Source organism: Chiroxiphia lanceolata, chromosome 23 (assembly GCF_009829145.1).
Source record: "Chiroxiphia lanceolata isolate bChiLan1 chromosome 23, bChiLan1.pri, whole genome shotgun sequence".
Lineage (NCBI taxonomy): Eukaryota > Metazoa > Chordata > Aves > Passeriformes > Pipridae > Chiroxiphia > Chiroxiphia lanceolata.
In genome coordinates this window covers 241,150-262,071 of record NC_045659.1, presented here as the reverse complement: position 1 = coordinate 262,071, position 20,922 = coordinate 241,150, and the positions used below count along the sequence as shown (strand labels likewise).

The 20,922-nt window shown below is 62.6% G+C and overlaps 1 protein-coding gene across 1 annotated transcript; it reads left to right on the top strand.

Annotated features, from left to right (window-relative positions):
* Positions 1-2,121: 2,121 nt before the first annotated feature.
* On the top strand, positions 2,122-20,640 carry PHLDB1 (pleckstrin homology like domain family B member 1). The gene is given in 34 exon segments (XM_032709372.1): positions 2,122-2,610; positions 3,806-3,907; positions 4,341-4,371; positions 4,374-4,409; positions 4,412-4,462; positions 4,538-4,708; positions 6,586-6,738; positions 8,120-8,227; positions 8,230-8,339; positions 8,341-8,374; positions 8,377-8,421; positions 8,424-8,652; positions 8,698-8,747; positions 8,750-9,055; positions 9,058-9,193; positions 9,901-10,160; positions 10,217-10,353; positions 10,480-10,616; positions 12,595-12,641; positions 12,644-12,720; positions 13,847-13,916; positions 13,919-14,000; positions 14,062-14,196; positions 14,330-14,454; positions 16,775-17,124; positions 17,449-17,547; positions 17,550-17,564; positions 17,669-17,762; positions 18,431-18,722; positions 18,828-18,918; positions 19,004-19,150; positions 19,290-19,509; positions 19,586-19,671; positions 19,936-20,640. Coding segments are annotated over 34 exon segments (4,218 nt in total). The 5' UTR covers positions 2,122-2,559; the 3' UTR covers positions 20,077-20,640.
* Positions 20,641-20,922: the final 282 nt, after the last annotated feature.

The following is a 20,922-nucleotide window of genomic DNA, read 5'->3' as shown; positions in this document are numbered from 1 at the left end:
CCTGCTCCATGGCTGGACTTTGTTTACTCCAGCTTCCTGCCACGTTCCTGCCACAGCCCCTTCAGCCGCTGTCAGAAAGCCAGAGGAATTTGGCAGCCCCAGAAGGTCCAGCTGCTGTGCTGAAGGGCCGCCCTCTCCCCCATTCCTCCAGCTGCCCTGCAAGCTGCCAGCCCTCTCTGGGCACCAGGCACGGGCTGCAGGGGGGCAGGTCCCCTGGCCGGGCACCACAGGCAGCTCAGACGTGAGGCAGGCAATGTCGGGTGCTTTTTTGGTAACTCCTTGTATGTTTGGGTTTTGCTCTGTGGTGCTATGTGTTGGTATATGGGGGGCAGCAGGGCAGGGTGCCGTGCAGGGGGATGGAGCCACAGGATTGCACAGCAAGGGGTCCTTGCTGTCAGCCAGACACCAGAGAGTGCTCGATGCCTGTTTTGGAGAGGGGAGTTCACCCTGACCCTCTCCCAGCAAACACAGGGCTGGGTGATGAGTTCATGCCAAGGGCTGGATTCAAGACCCACCAAACCTATCCTGTGCTATCGTCTGTGAGATGTCATTAGTGGGAGTCACAGAGGCTCCTCACTGAGCTGAGTCTCTGGCCTGCAGTTGAGAAATCATCATTGGATAGAAGAGTGTTCTGAGGAGCAGCTTTCCACTGTGCAGCCTTGAGGGGTCTGGAGCTCATGGTGGAGGTTTCCCTGTCTCTGTTGCAGTGTCTGGAGGCACACGCTGATGCTGGGGTCGGTGCTTGAGCTGCAGCAGTGGTTGGGACTGCGTATGGTGTCAGAAGCCTTTGGAGCTGGCTCACCTGGGGGAGTGTTGGGTGCAGGAAAGCAAGGCTGTACGCCCTCCCCGACCTGAGTACATGGTGGGCAACCCCCAGTCTGTGGAGAGCCCGAGGTGTGATGCTAGCAAGGCCTCGGCAGGAGCACAGCTGTGCTGCAGTGGTGCGGGAGCACTTCCCGGGAGCGATGAAATCAGCGGGTGTGGCCGGGATTCCTCGGCTCCCGCTGGAGCTGTCTGGCGGCTGATTTACAGTGGTGTTATTGCCAGGATCGTGGCGTTGTCCCAGCAAACCTCAATGGAGCCCCCACCGCCCCTTGCCTGGGTGGGATGGGGCCGGCTGAGTCTCCCCTGCTCGCTGTGGGTCAGCCCCAGACCCGGAGGTAGCGGCCAGGAGCAGGCTCCTCGCTGCCCTCTGGCTCTGTGCTGGAGACGGGCTCCCCCTTCCCAGCTGCCGCCGGAAGGGCTGGTTGTTTACCGGGGCAGAGGGTGTGGGAAGGGGTGAGCGCGCCCTAAGTGCGTTAGCAGATGGGGAGCGAGCAGGCAGCCAAGTTGGCCGGAGGCTGCGATGCTCTGCCGTGTGCACCCGTTTAGCTCGGCCACTCCAGCGCCTCCTGTGACTCACCTGGCCACGAGTGGGGAGGAGAGGCCACGGCAAGGGGTGCCATGTGCCTGCCTCTTCCATGTTGCGTCCCAGGCATGGCTGACACCGCACGGCAGGGTCTGCTAGCTGTGCTCCCTCAAGAGTGTGTCCTGGCCAGCAGCACACGGTGCAGCTCTGGGGTCTGCCTGCCTGCTGCTGGCACCTGGCCATGCTGATGGGGAGCGAGGCAGAGCGTGCTGTGCCCAGGTTGGGTCTGGGGAGTCAGCAGCAGGTCGGGAGGAGTGGACCCCCGAGCACCCCCTGCCCTGTGAGGGTCGCAGCCTGCGGGCAGTGGGGTGCAGGGGCGCGGTGGGGCAGCGTGTCTGTGTGCAGCCCGCCCGGTGTTGGCAGGACCCCGCATCGGCGGGGCTAGGCGTCCTCCCAGGTGAGGCTTTTGGCTGCGCCGGGAGGAAGAAAGGGGCTTTTGTCCTCCAGGAGGCTGAGGCTGAGTGGGCAGCCCTGCGCGCGGGGTGCACGGGGACCGTGGGTCTGTTTGGCGGTAACCGAGCCCGACCCCTTGGCATTTGCTGCCTTCACCGCTTCCCACGGCGGGAACAAGCAGCGCGTTCTGCAGGCGGCGGTGGGAGAAGAAAGGCTGCCTGTCCATCCCAGCAGTGGGGCGCCGGCTGGGGCGGCTGCGCTCCCGCCCCGCATTCCTACGGCAGAGCCGGTTTGGAGAGGGGCTGCATCCCCAGCGGGACGGGCTGGGAGGAACGGCGGGCATCCCCTGCGTGGTGAGGAGCCAGGTGAGGGGATCCGATGGAGGGCAGTGCTGGGGAACAGGGTGCATCGGGCAGCGGTGGGATGCCAGGGTCACCCTCCGGCTCATGGGCAGTCAAGCCTGCCTGTGGAGTGGGGGGTGTTAGGTGGAGAGTGTGGGCAGACAATCGCCCAAGGGACGGGGGTCCCCCATGGTTCTCACCTGGTCTCACCAGTACAGCTGTGCTGGGAAGGAGTTAACACCGGCCGCAGGATCCCACCCTGGCCCCGCTCCCTTCCTGTGCAGCAGCCTGGCCCCTCCTGGCTTTTCCTCCTTTCCAGACATTGTGACGGGTCTGTGTGCAAGCAAGGGGTAGGGGCTCAGCTGGGCTGCAGGGTCTCCAGATGCTGGGAGTGCAGCATCCCAGTGCCTGGGGGACATGGGCACCCTGCCGTGGAGGGTCCCACTCGGCTCCAGGACCAGGTGGCAGGTAAGGGAAGGCAGCTGGTGGGCACTGGTGAACTGCTCTTGGGGTACTGCATCTCTGGTTCCTCCTGCCCCAGCTGAGCTGTCCCTGTTCTGTGTGGGGTGGCTGTGGTCCCCAAGGAGACCTTGCTGTGGGGCAGCCAACTCTGGTGTCGTAGGAGATACGGGCTTCATCCCAGCCCTGGATCCATGCCTGGTGTTTCCAGCGTTTTCATTTTTTCCACAGTGTGTAATAGCCACTCACATCGCCCCCGCAGCTGAGCCCGGTGCGGCCGAGCTGCGGGGGTCCCTCCGGGGGTTGGTGGGACAGCAGGCAATGCTCCCAGGGGCTGAGCCTGGATCTCCTCCTGGTGACCTGTGATCGAGATCCCTAACGGGGATAGAGGTACTCCCTGGTTGGGCTGCATGGGAAGGGTTAAGCTGCACTTGGCCAGTCCTGGGCGGAAGGGGAGGGACATAGGGAACAGCAGACGGTAAATTTAGTAACCCTGGAGCGTCCCGACATGGCGTGAGCGCCGGGTGACGGAAATCATTCCTTCCCAAACTGCCTCCCACCCACGCAGAGAATGAGTGGCAGCATAGCTACTCCAGGGGCAGCCAGCCCTGCCAGCTGCAGGCCTGTGTGCCACCTCAGCGGGGACACAGCACAGGCAGCCGAACTTGTGTACCCCGAGCTGCTGCTGCTGCTGGGCTGTGTGGGAGCAGAGGTGTGTGCCTGGGTGCTGGGGATGGGCACTGGTGACACGCTCAGGGGTACCCTGGGTTGTGCCACACATGGCAGGCAGGTGTTGCTGGGGACAACCAGATCCTGTGCTTGTGTGTCTTTGTCCACTGGTGGCCACTGGGGGTCTGGTTGTCCACCGCTCTTGACGTTTAGGGTGTGTGTTTCCTACACCGCCTCCCCAAAATTGAGCACGTATGCTGTCTCCTTCTGGGACCATGTCTGTCCCAACACCTGGCATGTGTGTGGGTTTCCCTGGGCAGATGGGGATGTGTGCCTCGGCAGGCAGGGATGCTCACTGACTTCAGGCAGCTACTGACACGCTGGAAACAGGAGCTCAGGATGGGCATCCTGTTGGTGGCAAATGCTGGTTTGGAATGGGTAGGGTTTATGCTCCGTCTGTGATGTGCAGGAGGAATACATAAAGGCCATGCCCATTGTGGTCACTTGTGCTGCCATTCTCTGTTTCTTTTGGCAGCAGCCTGTGCCCAGAAGCATCCAGTATCTCCAGGCAGGCATCATGGAGGCACCTGGCGGGACCCCCACCAGCCCAACCCACAGAGTCCAGAATGTCATTCAGGTGAGCACATGGGACCACAGGACCTTTACCCTGTGGAACAGGGGGATCTGGCTGGGAGCCCTTTCTCCTCCACAGCCAGCCCTACCATGGGTGCTGTCCTCCAGCCTCTCCTCACCCAATCCTATTATGGGATCGTCGGCAAAGCCCATTGAGCTAAGCAGCTGGTAGCTCAGATCCTCTTAGATGCAGCCCAAGCCCCAGAGATCTGCTCCCAGGGCAGCTCACCTCTGCTCCCCGGGGTGGATAGCACAGGCAGGAGAGAGCCCTCATCTCCTGTGTCCTCGCTGCTGGATGGTCCTGCTGGTGTGTGGCTGTGCCATGGGCAATGACCTCACCTGTATGTGTGGCTGTTCTGGAGCAGACCAGCCCGCTGGCAGTGCAGGAGAGTGAGCTGCATCTGTGGGAGCTGTGAGCATCCCTCCCTCTCCTGCAGAACAGCCCTCTGGACCTGATTGACACGGGCAAGGGCTAAAAGTGCAGACGGAGAAGCCGCATTTGGTGAGCCTGGCAGCGGCCGACTCAGCACTGCCATCACGCTCCTGCCCCTGGAGGAAGGTGAGTGCTGGCTGCCAGGCAGTCCCTGCGGGCATGCTGACGGCAGGGACACTGAGCTGCCCTCTTTGCTGGCAGGAAAGACCACCATCGGCACGGCCATGACAGACATTGTCCTGCAAGGCCCTGGGCTGGTGCCTCAGCACTGCTACATTGAGAACGTGCAGGGGACGCTCACCCTGCACCCCTGTGGCAACACCTGCGCCATCGATGGTGTGACTGTCCGGCGGCCCACGCGCCTCACCCAAGGTAGGAATGGGGCTGGGGTTCACCAGAGCCTTCACCGGGAAGTTGTGCCATCAGGTATCAGGGTGGTGGCAGAACCATCCTGTAATTGAATATCCCAGCTGGGATGCTCCTGCCTCTGTACCCTGGGCTGGCATGTTTGAGAACAGTTCGAGAACCGGCTTTGCCAAGTGCAGCAAGTGAGGTGGGGAGGGAGAGAGCCGGGTGGGCTTTGGAGACCAGGGGAGATGCTAAGCCGGCTTTTGGAAGGGAGATGACAGAGGAAAACCACCTCAGATATTCTCCCGAGGGATGGCTGCCGGGACAACGCCGGTCTGCCTGCGCGCTGGAGGGCTTGGACCCTGCGGGTCTCCCATGCCGCTCCTGGGGAGGGAGCATGGGCAGAGCCAAGGGCCCCTTCCCACGCCATCCCGTCCCCAACGTCCCGTATCCCGCTTCCCGGGAATGACTCTCCCGCCGGGCGGGGCGGGGCGGGCGAGGCCGGCCCCCCGGCCCTCCCCGAGGGCGGTGCGGCGCTGCCCGGGCGCGGGCGGTGGCGGTGGTGGTACGGTGAGTGCGGCGCTGCGGGGCCACGCGTGTCCGCGCCTGGCGGGGGGACTCCTCGCTCCCGTCCCTCCGCGGGTGACAAAGCCCCGGTGCTCCCCGCGGGCGGTGGCGTTGCGGCCCCCCCGCGCCAGTCTCCGTCCCTCCCCGGGGAGGGGGAGCCGCCCGCGTGGGCGCTGCCGCGGGCGTCCCCGCGGGGGACAATGGGAGCCACGTGGCCGCCGGAGAAGGGGCGCGACGGCTCCGGCGCGACGGTCCTGCCGGTCCCGCCGGTCCCATTGGTGGGTAACGAGGGCCAGGTGGGCTGTGGGGTGCGGGCAGGGGTCAGCCGAGTACCCCGTTCTACTGCCCGCGGGGGCCAGTGGGTCAGGCAGGGATAGGGCGTGGAAGGGAGGGCCACCTGTGCCCAGCCACAGTGGGACGAGCCGTGGGGGCTGCCAGGCCGGCGGTGCGGGTTGGGTACCCTGCTTTGCCGACGCGACGCGTGGCTCCGCTGGTGCCGGCACGCGGGGAAGGGGCAGGGCAGTGATGCCTCTCGACAGAGGAGCCGTTCCGGGCCGGGCGCCGGCATTGCCACCTGGCAGGCAGGATGCCCTCGCTGAGCCAGGGTGAACAGGACTCGTCCCGCGCTGGCACTTGGACAGGGGAGCCAGGCCCCCGCGGCGGCGATGGCGGTTAATCTGTACGGCCTCTCACTCGCCTTGCTGCGAGCCTGGGCTGACGGGTGCTCCAAAAAACACATCCCCTCCGGCAAGGGATTTTCGGCTCCGGCTGTTGGTGAGGAGTGAGCCTCTCCCCGGGGCCCTGGCAGGCTCTTCAAAGCGGGGGTGTGTCGGCAGCACCGAGCCTCTCAGCCACCCGCTGCTCCCCGCTGCCAGCACAAGGCTTCCTGGCACACGGGCAGTGGGCGAACGGGCAGTGGGCAGCCCACGGTGCTGCACCCTGAGCTGCTTTCCTCTGAAGGGCCACTCGGCAGCCTTACCCCAAAAGGGCTGCCACTTTGGGCCAAGAAGTGTTTTGCGGGCAGGGACAGGAGCTGTCTTGTCTGCAGCTGGCAGACACGCAGGCCCTGGAGTGCCGCCAACTCCCCCGCAGCCCCCGGCGGGGACCCCAGCTGTGCCTGTGCCTGCGTCGCGCTGCCGGCAGCTGCTGGGGAGTGACCTGGATTTCAGCCTTCCCCTAAGCCTCTGCTGACAGCAGGAGCCCGCTCCCCTCCCGAGGATGCATCTCAGGGCCAGCAGCGCCCTGCTGTCTCCCTGTGCTGGCTCCTATCTCCTCTCTCTCCAGCATCGTCTGATACTGCCAGCCAGCAGCTAATCTCTCTCCTCTCTCCCAAGGGTGCACCATCTGCCTGGGCCAGGCCACCTTCCTCCGCTTCAACCACCCTGCTGAGGCCAAGTGGATGAAGAGCATGATACCGGCGGGGGGCAGGAGCCCAGCGGCTTCTATGGGCTGCCAGCAAGTAGGTGACCCCCTTTATCCCAGGCAGGGTGAGGCAGAGGCTGAGGTGCTCCCTGACCTGCACCATAAGCCTTCCTGGCATGTGATGCTCTCCCAGCCCTGTCCTGCTGGACTCCCAGCCCTCCCACTTGGGAGTGGGGCTCATACCTGGCCGTGGATGTGCCGTCCATTGTCTCAGCGTGGTACGGCAGCTGCACTGATGTTTGTTAATGATTAATATAATTCAAGAGCGCGGCTGTGGGGGCAGTGAGGCAGAGTTCTTGCCTCTGCCAAGCCTGGCCATGGCAGAGCCATCACCCGTCGGAGCCCCCCCTGGCTGCCTGTGTTTACATGCCAGGGCGGGTGTGCAGGGGCTGCGAAGGCCATTTCCCTGACTGCTGTCCTTCATCCGCAAGCTGATTATCTTGCTGTGTCTGCCTGTCCGTGGGGCGATGGGTTGAGTGCCAGAGCTGTGCCTGGTTCCTGGGGATGTCCAAATCCAGGCAGTGATCCCTGGGCTGGTAGCCCTTCTGCCTGCCCCGACCAGCACACCCTGGCACAGGGAGAGGAGCTTGGCAGCCTCTCCATGCCACGTGTTGTCAGGAAGGCAGCACGGCCACAGCTGGAGGATGGGAGGAGGGACGCGGGGAAGTGCTGAGGCCGAGGAGCATCATACAAGTGCAGAGCATCCTGTGATTGCACAGAATCTGGTGCGGGCCCTGCGTGGTCCCTCTGCCATGCGGGACTGGGCGGGATCACACAGATAGGGCTGTGGCACAACTCTCCGGGCGTGGAGGCACTGCCAGCTGCTGTGGGGGAGCTGCTGGGTGCCAGGGGGTGACGCAGCCTGGGTGGCACGCTGTCCTGGCTGGGCTCCGTGCCTGCTGTGATTCGCTGGTCCCCTGAGTGACAGGCACATCGGTGCTGCCCGGGGAGGACAGGGCAGCCCAGGCGGGGGCACCCTGGCCAGGGGCACAGGGAGGCTGCAGGCGACGTGGCAGTGGGGTCCGGACATGCTGCAGGTCAGCAACTTTTGGCTGTTGCATCTCTGACCCCTTGCTGGGGAGCTGGAATGTGCCAGGGGCAAGTGGTGGGTCCCAGTGCCTGGCGCAGGCAGCTGCTCTCCGGGGACTGGGACCGGGAGCTGCGACACAGGGATGTCAGAGTGGGCGGCTGGGCTGTGCTCTCAGGTTTCTGTCTCCTGGGTGACGGGGCCAGCGGCTTCCAGCCTCCTCCCTAGCCCTGGCTCCCCAGCTGAAGTGAGAGAGGGTGGCAGTGGGGGTGCAGGCAGCTTGAGGTGCAGAGAAGAGGGGCTGTGACCCAGCTCTGGCTCTGTAAGGCTGCATGGAGGAACAATGCCAGGTTGCCTTCGGGAACCATGGCGGGGGGGGTCACACTACACTGACTGCCTGCTCTTATGTCTCCCTGCAGAGCCCGAGGCCCTAGTGAACGGTGGCCACCAGCCATCAGAGCGTGGGTGTCCCAGCCATAGCTCCCTCGTCAGCTCAATTGAGAAGGACCTGCAGGACATCATTGACTCGCTGTGCTGGAGGAGCCGGCATCCCCTGGCATCCAGAAGCCACCGGCCTGTGGCCGGTCCCCTCTCTCCCCTGTGGTGAATGGGGTGGACGCTGCCTCCTGTCCCCCTACCCAGCCCCGGGGCTGCCTCAGGAGGCTCCAGCTATGAGACTTCTCTCCACTCTCCTCCCCGACCAGCAGCAGCAGCTACACCAGCCCTCGCTCAGCAGCCAGGAGCAGGGGCCACCTGTGCCCCCCGTTGTCCACTCCGCTCCTCCAAGCTACAACCACACCGTGCAGCCACCCACCCTGCCCAGTGGGAGTCCTGGTGAGCCTTGGCCAGTTGAGAGGCTCGGCGACCATAGGGCAGGCAGCCCCCGGCTGACACCCAGGGGTGGCACCGCGGCCACGGGCGGCCCTACAGGAGCGGCCCCCGAGCCCCTTCCGTGACCACGGGACTCCCTGGTGCCCAGCCGACAGGCTGCCAGCAGGGCTGTCCCAGAGGCCCGGCTGCAGCCCCCGGAGAGCCCGCGGGTGGCCCGGGGAACATGGAGAGCATGCGGGAGTTGCCCCCCCTGAGCCCCTCCTTGTCACGCTGGGCCGCCAGTCCCCGGGCGGCTCCTGATGCCCCCTCCCCACAGCCCCGGCTGGGCAGGGAGGTGCCTGGCAGTCCCGTGCAAGGCGCAAGGGCTCGGAAGGTCGAGAGGTGCCGGGAGCCCCTCGCCCCACTGCTGGCAGAGACCTCCACACGCCGCCCCAGCTTTGGCACTTGCCTGAGCCCAACATATGGGCTGAGCTCACCGGCCATGCCCTCGCCTCATCAGAGCCCCCGTGCCCCCAGGAAGCCTTTGGGGACCCCCGGCTGCCAGCAGGGCCACGAGAGCGCAAGAACAGCATCACCGAGATCAGCGACAATGAGGATGAGCTGCTGGAGTACCACCGGCGGCAGCGGCAGGAGCGGGTTCGGGAGCAGGAGATGGAGCGCCTGGGTGAGCCTCGGGGTGGGTGGGGGGGACACATTTGAGCATGGGACACCCTCTTTGCAAACACCTTCTGTTATTTGCTACTTTAAAACCCGGCTGCTCAGCAGCTCTCTGGGGTACAAAGCCCCCAACTTGCAGCAGCCCAGGGAAGTTGGTGGGGTTGGCATGGCTCCGGGCTGCCATCAAAAGCCAGTGGTGCCCCTGTCTGTGCAGAACTATCCACGTCTCATCCATCCCGCCAGGGCCCTTCTGCTGGTGCAGTGCCATGGCGTCTTGTGGCATTGCATCTATATTTAGGGCCGGATGGAGTTTTTATGGAGCTGGCAGCTGCCTGGGTGGGGTTTGCCTGTGTCTCTGCTGGTCCTGGAGGCTGAGCCGCCAGGGCCCTGTTTGCTCAAGCCTGACCTCACGCCCAGCGTGGGTAAGCCTGATTCACCGCCTGGAAAGAGCGGAGGCGTTCAGCGGCCAGTGCTGCTGCCTGTAATTAGTCTGTCTCCAGCTCCTGGCACATCGCGTGCCTGGCTCTTGCAGGGAGTTTGGTGCAGCTGCATCGTGCTTTGTGACGTCCCCAGCCCGTCCCAGCGTGCAGCAGGGCAAGCAGTGAGCCCATATCCTGGTGTCCACTATCAGCACGGGGTCTCACGAGCTCTGGCCATGACACGTGCTGGGACGGGTGCCATGCTCATGGTTTGCTAACGGTTCTTCCCCACAGGAGCGGCAGCGCCTGGAGACCATCCTGAACCTCTGTGCTGAGTACACCAAGACGGACAGCACTGAGCCGGGTGACGTGCCCCGGCTCCTGGCTGGTGATGCGGATCCTGGCCGGCGGGTGCCCAGGGGTGCTGTGGCTCTGGGCCGTGCGGCTGAGGAGCTACGGCAGAGGGAGAGCCTGGAGAAATCAGATGAGGAGAACTTGAAGGAGGAGTGCAGTAGCACTGAGAGCACCCACCACGAGGTAAGGGGACAGCTGTGCCACGCTGTGCTGTGCCATGCTGCACCGTGCCACGCCAACCAGCCCTCTCCACAGCACGAGGAGTTGACAGGCCCCGGGCCAAAGAGGCGCAGCGGCTGGAGGAGGAGCGTGCCAGGGTCCTCGGCCACCTGGACCAGCTGAAGGGCCGTGTCAAGGAGCTGGAGCAGCAGCTGCAGGAGACATCACGAGAGGTGAGGAGTCAGTGGACGCTGCCAGGTCCCCTGCTGCTTGCTGCCCTCACCAGTCAGTGCTGAATTCCATGGGCATGAGCCAGATCCAGCTGGGGCAGCCATCCTGATGTGGCTGTGCCTGTCCAGGCAGAGATGGAGCGGGCACTGCTGCAGGGTGAGCGGGAGTCAGAGGCGGCGCGGCTGCGGCAGGAGCAGGAAGCAGTGCAGCAACTGCAGGAGAAGCTCTCCAGCCTGGATGCCAGCATCGCAAGGAGCGGGACAAGGTGAGCCTCATTGCAGGTTTGCACTGTCACCATCTGTGCCTTACCCTCCCTGGCACTTGCAGCCAGTGCCATGATGCCCTGTGCTGCAGTGTTCCCCTGCAGACACGTTCTCCAGACCCTGGGCTCCACAGAGGCTTTGGGGAGCAGCCCCTCTGGTTTGTGTTGTGGGTAGATCTGTGTCTGTCCATCTGCCTGGGACAACAGCCTGTCCAACAGCCCTGCCAGAGGAGAACTGAGCTGATGCTAGGGGAGCATTTCAACTGCTGCCTGTTGTGCTGGCAGGGTCTGGCAGGGAGACTGCTGTGTGGGGCTTTCCAGGTGGCTGCTGCCTGTGGTGGGTAGTGCTGAAGTGGGGGCCTTGGCGTTGCCCATTCCCTGCCCTTGCTGGGGAACTGCATCTTGTGGCAAGTCACCTCACTCTGCTGCATTTGCACAAGTGAAGGCAGCTGCTGCTGTAGCGTTCAGCTCACTGGAGGTGGCTGGGAAATCACTGCAGGTGTTTTAACTCATCTCGATGGCTGAGGAAGGCATCCTGGCCCCCTTTCCTGGAGTCATCTGTGGTGCAGTTATAGCCTGAAGGCACGCGTGCTGCTGCATGTACCACATGCTTGTCCCAGCTGCTGGTTGCTGGCCATCCCACCGCCTTGCAGGCAGTGTGGTATGACCTTGGGTAAGCTGCTCTGGAGCAGGAGAGCTGCTGGAATCCAGCTCCCTGCTGCCTGAGGCCAGCGGTCCTGTGCAGTCTGTGCCTGGGTCCCACTGGCAGCTCTGTGCCACCGTGATGTGGCACCAGTGTCCCTGGGGCCCTGGCTGGCCCGTGGCTGTAGGTACTGGGGCTGTCAGGGTGTCTGTGGCCAGGCAGAGCAGCCATCAGCACCTGCCAGCAGTGTTTGGGAGTTTTATTCTGGTTTTGGTCTTCCAGTGCTTTGTAGGCATCATCTGTAGCCAGGGACAGCCTCGTGCAGAGCCAGGAGAAGAGCACAGGGAAATCCCCATCCCAACCTCTCTGCTGACCTGAGTGCCCGCTTTCCTAACCCGCCTGCACTACTCGCACTAACAGTGCCTGCTCCGAACTTTACCATCATCTCTGCATCTCTGATGCCCAAGAGCCCCTAGGCACCCCGCACCCTCTTGTGAGGCACCTGCCTGTGCCACCCAGCCTCCCCACCAGCGTGCCCCCTTGTAGCCCTTTTGATGCATCCCCCATCTCTGTGTGGGAGCGTTGTTCCTTGCAGCAAGCGTTTCCCGACGCCAAGCCCCCATGGTGCTGCGGGAGGTGGTGCCCCTACACCAGCCCTGCGTTGCTGGCCCCATTTTACTGCTTCTGTGGCTGTGGGAGGAGAGGGTTGGGTCAATTCCCCTCATTCCAGGCACAGGACGTTTGCTCTACTGCTGACTTGTTGACATAGCCTGACCATCACTGGCAGCATGGCTGGACCTCAGCCTCCTGTTTTCACTGCTGCCCCCGTGGGCAACCCTCTCCTGCTGATGGATGAGGTGGTCCATGCCCTCAGGCTGCATTCAGGCCTTCAGCTTTAACTTGGCAGCATTCCAATGGTGAGCAGCACTTAACAAAGCCAGTTAGTGGTTGTTCGAGGGTGTATTGTGCAGCTGTGTGCAGGATCAGGATGACTTTATCCATGCTATCAGCATTGATCTTTTTGCTGCCTGTAAGTTTGTTTTTGGAAACACGGCTGAGGTTGAGGGCTGGCTGTAACTCCTCTACACCCCATGGACCCAGCTCCTATGTCCGTTGCTCTCTCTTGCTATGCTCCCTCCCCCTACCCCACTGTAGCTGCCCTGATGCTCCTCCTCACAACCCCCCTCTCCTCCTGCTCTAACTCCAGCTTCTGCATGGCGCCCATTTGAGAGTGTATTTCTCTCTCTTCTTTCTCTTTTTTTTTTTCCTTTTTCTTTTCCTTTTCTTTTTTTTTTTTTTTTTTTTCGTTTTGTCTTGTTCTCCCCTGATTCAGGAAAGGGCAAAGATGATGACTGCTGAAAGGAAGGAGCTAGAGCAACTCCGGTGCTTTACCATGAGTCGAAGAGCCACCTTGATAAGTGCCCCGAGTCAATGCGGGAACAGTTGCGGGAGCAGATGCGAAGGGTCAGTGTCTCCCCCCACCCCTCCCGGACCATGGCCCCCCCTTCCGCTCCAGCTTAGGCCAGCTCTTCCCTGCCAGCCGGGGCTGCACTGGGAGCGTCACACCCGGGCTGGAGGCAGCTGGCACCGGGCACCACGTCCTGGTAAGCTTGCTGCTCGCCCGGGCCCGGGGCGCAGGGCTGGCTCAGCAAGCTCCTCAGGACCAGGCAGGGCACGAGCACGACCCTGCCCTGCAAAAGAGGGCAGTCGGGGAGCCTTGTGGACCGCCGCATCCTCGTCTGGCTGCCTCCCGCTATTTTCCTGAGAGTGTTTATTTACACGGCACCGTCGTTTATGTTACTGCTAGTCTGCAGCATTTTTTCCCGTTATCTGGTATTTTCCAGAAGCAGTTGACTTTCCCCAGCCCATGGCTGGTGCCTGCCCAGATAACCCCCATTGCCACAGCCTGCTCTGGCATGGCATCCCCATGCTGTTGTGGGTCGGGTGTGGCGGGCAGGGGTGGCGATGGAGCGGTCCTGGTGTATGGGAGCCCTCAGTAGCCACCACGCCAGCGCTGGTGCCATGAGCCCGGCTGCCTGGCTCCCAGAGCAGGGTGAAACATGTCTCCAAAGGGTGCATGGCAATGGCTGCCAGGGTGGCACAGGCATGCCCTGAGCTGAGTGCTGCCATGTGCTTTGATGTGTGAAGGCTGGGAGGACACACAGAAGTATGTCCACACAGTGCTTGTCTGTGGGGCTCTGTTGCCCACTGGCTCGGTGATGCAGGGCTGCATGTTGTGGTTTACACTGGCACGTGGTGTTTTGGCTGCTGTCAGGGCATGGCTCCAACCCATGTGGTTCAGCAGGGCAGTTGGTCTCCAAGGGCTGGGTGAAGCCCCTGCCTCTGGTGAGCTCCTCATCTCATGGAGTGATTGCTCTGTCCTGGCCAGTTCTGGGTTTCTCCATTGCAGACACCTGGCAACGTCTCCACGTTTTCTGGTGCCTGCGCAAAGGCCCAAAGCACGCCTCTGCCCACGGCACCCCTGGCTGGCTGGGGGACGTGCAGGAGGTTTTGCTGTGGGATGCTTGCCTGCAGATGAGGAGCGGCCCATCCAGAGGGACTGATCTACTGTGCTCTTGTGTGTCTAAAGGAGGCAGAGGCACTGGAGACAGAGGCCAAGCTGTTTGAGGACCTGGAGTTCCAGCAGCTGGAGCGTGAGAGCCCCTCGAAGAGGAGCGTGAGGCACGGGGCCAGCAGCTCCTGCAGCCGGGCCGAGTGCAAACCGCAGCATCGCCCGCAGGAAGGTAGGGGCAGAGGGGGCAGTGGGTCTGTCACGCCAGGCTGTGTCCCATGGCTCACTGGCAGCCAGCTCATCCCTGCTGCCTCTCCCCAGGAGCGGTGGCTGCCCTGGATGCCCAAGCTGCCCAGATTCGGCTGCAGAGTGCCAGAGGCCGAGCGCCTGAACCAGGAGCGAGCAGCGTCCTGCAGCTCCTGCAGAAGGTAATGCCAGGATCAGGGGCCTGACAGGGCTCCCTGGGGGGTGTTCATGGGCAGGGACAAGATTGCGCCAGCTCTTTCAAGTGGTGGCAGGAATGGTGAGCTCGGGAGGGGACCAGCCATGGGGTCTCATAAGCATCAGCAGCTGTCCCTCGGCTCTCACTGTCACTGTGCAGGAGAATGAAGCTCATGTCTCTGAGATGCGATACCAGCTCGTCACAGGTGGCATGAGCTTCCCCAAAATGTCCTCGGCTCTCAGAAGTAAGTGGGTAGAGGGGCTATGGTGCCTAGGGCTGCTCTCCTGAGCCGCTGTTGCCAGTGAGGATGAGCTTGTGGCACCACAAGTTCTGCTCTGCAACGGCTCCTATGCTCCCAAGCACCCTCTGGCCAGAGCCAGTGCTCCTGGCGCACTCAGAGTCTTTCCATGGCTGCAGAGGTTGGGAGAGAAGGAGAAATGCAACAGGGCAGGCTCTGGGACAGCACTGCTCAGTCCCACCTTGCTGGAGAGCAAATGTGGGGGTGTTTTGGTGCTAGACAGGGGACTTTTAGGTGGGCGTGAGTCACTCTGTTGCCCTGCTTTGTGGCTCTGAACAGGGAGCCAGAACCATGATGCCTTGGGAGCTGTGGTGCTGCCAGACGCTGCTGCTGGAAGAGGGTGGGATGGCAGAGTCCCCTTGTGCCTACCTGCAGTGGGACTCCTGCTGCTGCCACCTTGCTGCCTGTGCCACACTTGCCACGTACGTATCTTTCTCTCCAACGGAGACCGCTCCATATCTCAGAGCCTTATGAGCTATTGGAGGGAACTCAGCTTCTCGCTTGACCCCCTGCCAGCAGCAGCTGCCGCTCTTAGCTTCTCCCCCTTCTCGCTCCTCTGCCACACCTCTCTGTCGTCCCCAAGGCAACAAGAGGTAACTAACTAGCAGGACTAACTGCATGTGCTTGCTCGCTTGCCCCTCCTTGGCAGAGACCCCTTTTGTGGACTAACGTCACCCCCAGGCAGGGCAGCCCCTGCAGCAGCATGGCTGGGGCATTTCTCATTTAGCTCTCTGGAAGCTGTGCTCATTAACACTCAGTCCCTGATTCCAGGTGCTCTCCTGAGCCCAACGGGCATCCCAGCTCCCGCTGCTGCCCTCTGTTTTAACCCTGGCGTGGCACTGTGGGGCACAGGCATCCCTGTTCTTCCCCTTGCCCACCACTTACCCTCTGGCTGGGCACCTCCTGGCAGCATCCTGTAGGGTCCTGCTACCCTGGCTTCCCTAAAATAAGAGCAAGTCACAAGCTTTAGCATGTTTGGTTCAGAAAGGATGTGGAAGTGGATTTTAAGCTGCCTCAGTGCAGCTTGAGGTGCCTCAGTACTGTGGGGAGGGCTTGTGGCCAGGGGCCCTGGGGGACCCTGAGGTCTCTCCTCAGCAGGCACTCAGCAGAGCTATGCTGAAGGCAGGAGGGAGGCGGGTGCCAGCACACCCAGCCCAGCTTGGGCACCACACTCCCCGCACAGTGCTGCGCACTGGGGCTGCCGTGGGCAGTAGGGCAGGGCAGGGCTGGGCAGGCAGTCTTGGGTCATGCATGCACAGGGAGGTTTGCTCCCACTTTGCAGTCAGTGCCATAATGCCAGCACATGGGTCTAATTCTCCTCCTTCTCCCTCACCGTGGATTTCTAGGAGTACATGAGGCTGTCTGACGTTTTCAGGTTCTGCAGCAATGCTCACGGCCCCAGCCTGGACACTAAAGCTTCTGCTGCTGCCCCTGCTGCTGCTCAGCGCTCTTTCTTGCTTGCTGTACCTCCAGCAGCCGACGAGGTACCCGCCCAGAGCATGCTCGGGTTTGCTCCCTTGGGTTGCCCGCTGCATCCCGGGTCAGGGGACTTGTCTGGCTGCAGCTGAAGGGGGAGCAGAGGCTTGAGCTGCCTGGTCTCCTTGCCAGGGTGCACTTCTTACCTGCTCTGGATGTGGTGGCAGCAGGGCCGGGGAGCAGAGCAGGTGCCCAGCAGAGTGGGAGGGTGGCCCTTTGACTGTTCGATCCGGTCCTGGCCGCTGGTCCCAAGCAAGGAGGATGCAAAGCAGGCAGGGACCTGACCTGGTGCCCAGCACCAGGGTAGCAGCAGTACCGACTGCTCTTCCTCCTGGGACATGGCACCCTCCTTTGGGGGGCTGGAGCTGCCTGTTCATTCCCCTGTGCCTGCTTGCCCTTACTCTTCTCCTGGTTTAATATGCTTCTCTTTGCCCAGTACGTGACCGTTGAGCAACTCTCAGGCATCCTGGGCAGCCTCCACACCCCTGCTGCTTCCCTGCTGGGCTGCACCCCTCCGGCCCCTTCATCCTCAGCCTGCGCTCCTCCTCCTCTTTCATCTCTCTCTTCTCCCTTCATCTCTGCAGAGGTTTGTGCCCTGTTTCCCTCTCTTGGGACCCTTGTCCTCTCCATGGGAGGTGCTGGGGATGCATGGGAAGGAGAGAACTGCAGATGAAGCTGAGCAGCAGCTCAGGCTCTTGACAGCCTACACACCCTCGTTGTCCTGTCTGCTGCTTCACTGCCCGTGGGGCAGGTCAGGGGGTCTTTTTGCTTGATCAGCTCTCTTGAGCAGCAAAGGTCTCCTACAGCTGCGGGGGCTTAGCCAGGGAGTACACGGGATCCCTGGGGGTCTGCACGTCAAATTCTGGGGGAGTGGTGCAGGCACAGGCAGGGATGCTACAACCTCTTCTCTGTGCATCTGTCCCTCTTGCTGCATTTGTCCTTCATCCTTTCTCACATGGCCTCTCTCTCCAGATGGAGCAGCAGCTGCCAGGAGGCCCCATGTGCCTCCCGGCTCTTGATTTAGAGAAATGGTACCAGGAGGTCATGGCTGGCTTTGAGACCTCCTCTTGCCCTGTCTCTCCTCCTTCTTCCCCTCCTCCACTTCCAGCTAAAGCTCACTCTTCTCACAAGGCTCTCCAGGTAATCCTGGCTCCCTGCTGCCAAGGCTCAGGCTTTGGGGCTGCTGGCCATGGCGGGAGTGGGGCAGTGTGGGGATGTTCCTGTGGGCCCTGCACCCTGAGTGCTGCCAGGCTCCTGCCTGCTGCCATGGGTAGGGGCAGAGCAGACCTGCTGCCTGGGGCAGGCAGCCCCTGCTTCTTGTTGCCTGCAGCCCTGCCAGAATGGCACTGACACGGGGCAGGATCTGGGGAAGGGATGCTCAGCCCTGCTTGCAGATGAGCCATCTGTCCAGGGGGGCTTTTGCAGTCCCCCATGTCCCTCTCACCTCCATGTCTCTGTGCCCAGGTCTATCGTGCAAAAACAGAGGGTGATGCTGGTGTCCCCACCCCTCGGATGAAGAGTGGGACCCCTCGTCTTCGCAGCTCAACCTCTCTGTGCTGGGGCGCAGCCCCTCGCCCAAGGTACAGCTGCCAGGGGGACCCGGGCACCCTGGCCATGGGTCACACACTCCCAGTGCCAGGCCCTGTCCCCATCCTTGCAGCTGATCCCCTGCTGTCCTGCCCAGGGCCCCCCAAGCCCAGCGGGCAGCCTGCCCCGCAACCTGGCGGCCACGCTGCAGGACATCGAGACCAAGCGCCAGTTGGCCCTGCAGCAGAAGGGTGAGCTCTGGCTCTGCATCCCGGCTCTGAGGGGTGGTGGGACTTTGGGAGACGCTGTGCCCGCTGCAACTTGGGCAATGGAGAAGGGAGCCCGGCCGAGGGTGGGAGCAACAGCACTCCGGAGGGATGCAGTGCCCTCTCACAGTCTCTTGCTTTTTCCCCCCTCTCCTCCTCCTGACCCCTCCGCCCGACGGCGTGTCTCCAGCCAAGCTGCTCCCAGCAGAGCCCTTGCAGCCAGGTGATCTACCAGGTAGAGATGTGGGGCAACTTGGACTGCCTGGAGCAGCCCGGAGGCAGCAGCATGGCTGTTTGCTGGCACCTTCTGCCATGCATTAAGAGGGGCATGATTAGCCCAGGACCCCAGATGCCTCTCAGCATCTGCTTAGGGACAACCCTGTGCATCCATAACCCGCTAATGCTTTGCCCAGCCTGCTCCTTCCAGCCTGGTGCATGTGCCCCCTTGGCTGTCCGGGCCCCCTCCTCGTGCCTGGACAGATTGCCGTGCTTGCCAGAGAGTTGTGACAGCAGCTCCCACCTCTGCCGCTACCATCCCTACCTGGCTCCAGCAGTGCCTGTGGTGTCTTCTGCCTGTGCCACCCCCTCACTCACCACAGTGCGGTTCTGAGTGTGGCACACTTAACATCATGATCCTTCCTCCCGTGGCACAGGTCAGCAGGTGATCGAGGAGCAGAAGCGGCGTCTTGCGGAGCTGAAGCAGAAAGCGGCTGCCGAGGCGCAGTCCCAGTGGGAAGCCCTGCATGGGCAGCCCCCCTTCCCCGCTGCCTTCCCCCGGCTCATGCATCACTCCATCCTCCACCACCACCGTCCCCATGGCGCTGGGCCCCGGGCCGAGGAGCTGGACCATGCATATGACACCCTTAGCCTGGAGAGCTCAGACAGCATGGAGACCAGCATCTCCACCGGCAACAACTCTGCCTGCTCACCCGACAACATCTCCAGGTAACCCCGGGGCCAGCTCCTGCAGCTGGGGGACAGCCTGCTCTGGTGGTGCGCTGCTGGTTCGAGGTCCTTCCTGCTGCAGCAGTACCTGCATCTGTCTTACAGTGCCAGCGGGATGGAGACAGGGAAGATTGAGGAGATGGAGAAGATGCTGAAGGAGGCACACGCTGAGAAGTCACGGCTGATGGAGTCCCGGGTGAGTGAGACCACACCAGTGCCGCAGCTGGATGGGTAGCAAGTCCCCAGTGCTTGGGGCTGAGCTCCTGTGTGTGTGCCAGCAGGAGCGGGAGATGGAGCTGCGCCGGCAGGCGCTGGAGGACGAGCGCCGGCGCCGGGAGCAGCTGGAACGCCGGCTGCAGGATGAGACCGCACGGCGGCAGAAGCTGGTGGAGAAGGAGGTCAAACTGCGGGAGAAGCACTTCTCACAGGTGTGAGGCAGGCTGCCACCCTCCAGCAGCCTGGCCAGGGAGGAATACCTGGCTCCCTACTGATGTCCCAGGGTCCCAGTGGGGGGACATGGCGCTCCTTGCCACTGGCGGGCTTTGCAGGGCTGTGTTGCTTTTCCAGGCTCGTCCCCTGACGCGGTACCTCCCCATCCGCAAGGAGGACTTCAACCTGCGGCTGCACATTGAGTCCTCGGGCCACAGCGTGGACACCTGCTACCACGTCATCCTGACTGAGAAGATGTGCAAGGGCTACCTGGTCAAGATGGGGGGCAAGATCAAGTCTTGGAAGAAGCGCTGGTTTGTCTTTGACCGCATGAAGCGCACCCTCTCCTACTACATGGGTGAGTCCCTGTGCCACCCAACGCCCCCTCCCCGTGCCATCACCCACAATCCAAAACACTTCTCTCTCTCGGGCAGATAAACACGAGACAAAGTTGAAGGGTGTCATCTACTTCCAAGCCATTGAAGAAGTTTACTACGACCATCTCCGCAGTGCTGCAAAGGTGGGAGCCGGGCACTGCTCTGGTTTCTGCTGGGAGCCCCTGGGGGCATCCCCATCCTCCCGCATTGCCCTCTGGCAAGCGTGCCAGAAGCAGCAGGGCAGCTCCTGCTGGATGCTCATGGAGTGATCCATGGCCTTTGATGGAGCCAGCTCCTTGGGGTGCCAAGGGCAGGACCCTAGTGCTGGGCTTTGGTGGGGGGGCACAGGTGGGAATGCTGTTGCTCAGAGGGGGCCAGAGCACTGATCCTGTCCTCCTCCCCTCCAGAGCCCCAACCCTGCACTCACCTTCTGTGTCAAGACCCATGACCGTCTCTACTACATGGTGGCACCCTCGGCCGAAGCCATGCGCATCTGGATGGACGTCATTGTCACCGGGGCAGAGGGTTACACCCAGTTCATGAACTGAGGGGTGGTGCTGTGCACCCCAGATCCACCACTTGGACAGACTCCTGAGGATCCCAAGCAGTGAGGAGATTCTGCGGGAGTCACAGTCCCTGCTGCACCCTGTGCCAAGGGCTGTGCACGCCATAGCAGTGGAGCTACACTGGGCCCATGCTGGGTGGCACTGAGCAGGGCCTGCTCAGCCAAGGGAATAAGATTTTTTATGCTGACTTTTTAAAAACAAAATTTATTTGAAAAAGTGCTGAAATGTAAGAAGCTGCCAAAGAGCTGCCAGGGCCTGAGCTTTCTGCCTTGGGGAGGTGCTGGATTTGAGGCCGACACTTAACCACACTCACACTGTTGCCACAGTGTTCCAGGGAGGGATGGTGAGGCCCCAGCTGGACAGGACCCCCCCCCCCGTGGTAGACCCAGACCCCTCTTTGTAAACCTTTTGTAACTCCAAATCGGTGTCCTGCCCGTGCCGCGGCTGGATGGGTATTGTGGGGCTGCCCAGCCATAAAGCATTTAATGAACCGGGCTCAGCCCCTCTGTGTGGCCTCTGGTCTGGCCAGACCAGAGCCTCCCGTGGACGGGGCGGGGGGGCGGGAGAGGGAACCGGGGGTGAGGTGAGGGAACCTGGGGAGACGGTGGGGGCCGCAGGAAGGTGCGGGAGGCACCGGCGGGAACTCGGCAACCGACTGGGAACACCAGGACGGGTTGGGGCCGCGGGGCCGAGCCGAGCCCTAACCGAGCCGAGCCCTAACCGAGCCGAGCCCTACAGAGCCCAGCCCTAACCGAGCCCAGCCCTAACCGAGCCGAGCCGAAGCGGGAGCGGCGCGGGGGGACGGGGCGTGGTCTGGGGGCTCGGCCG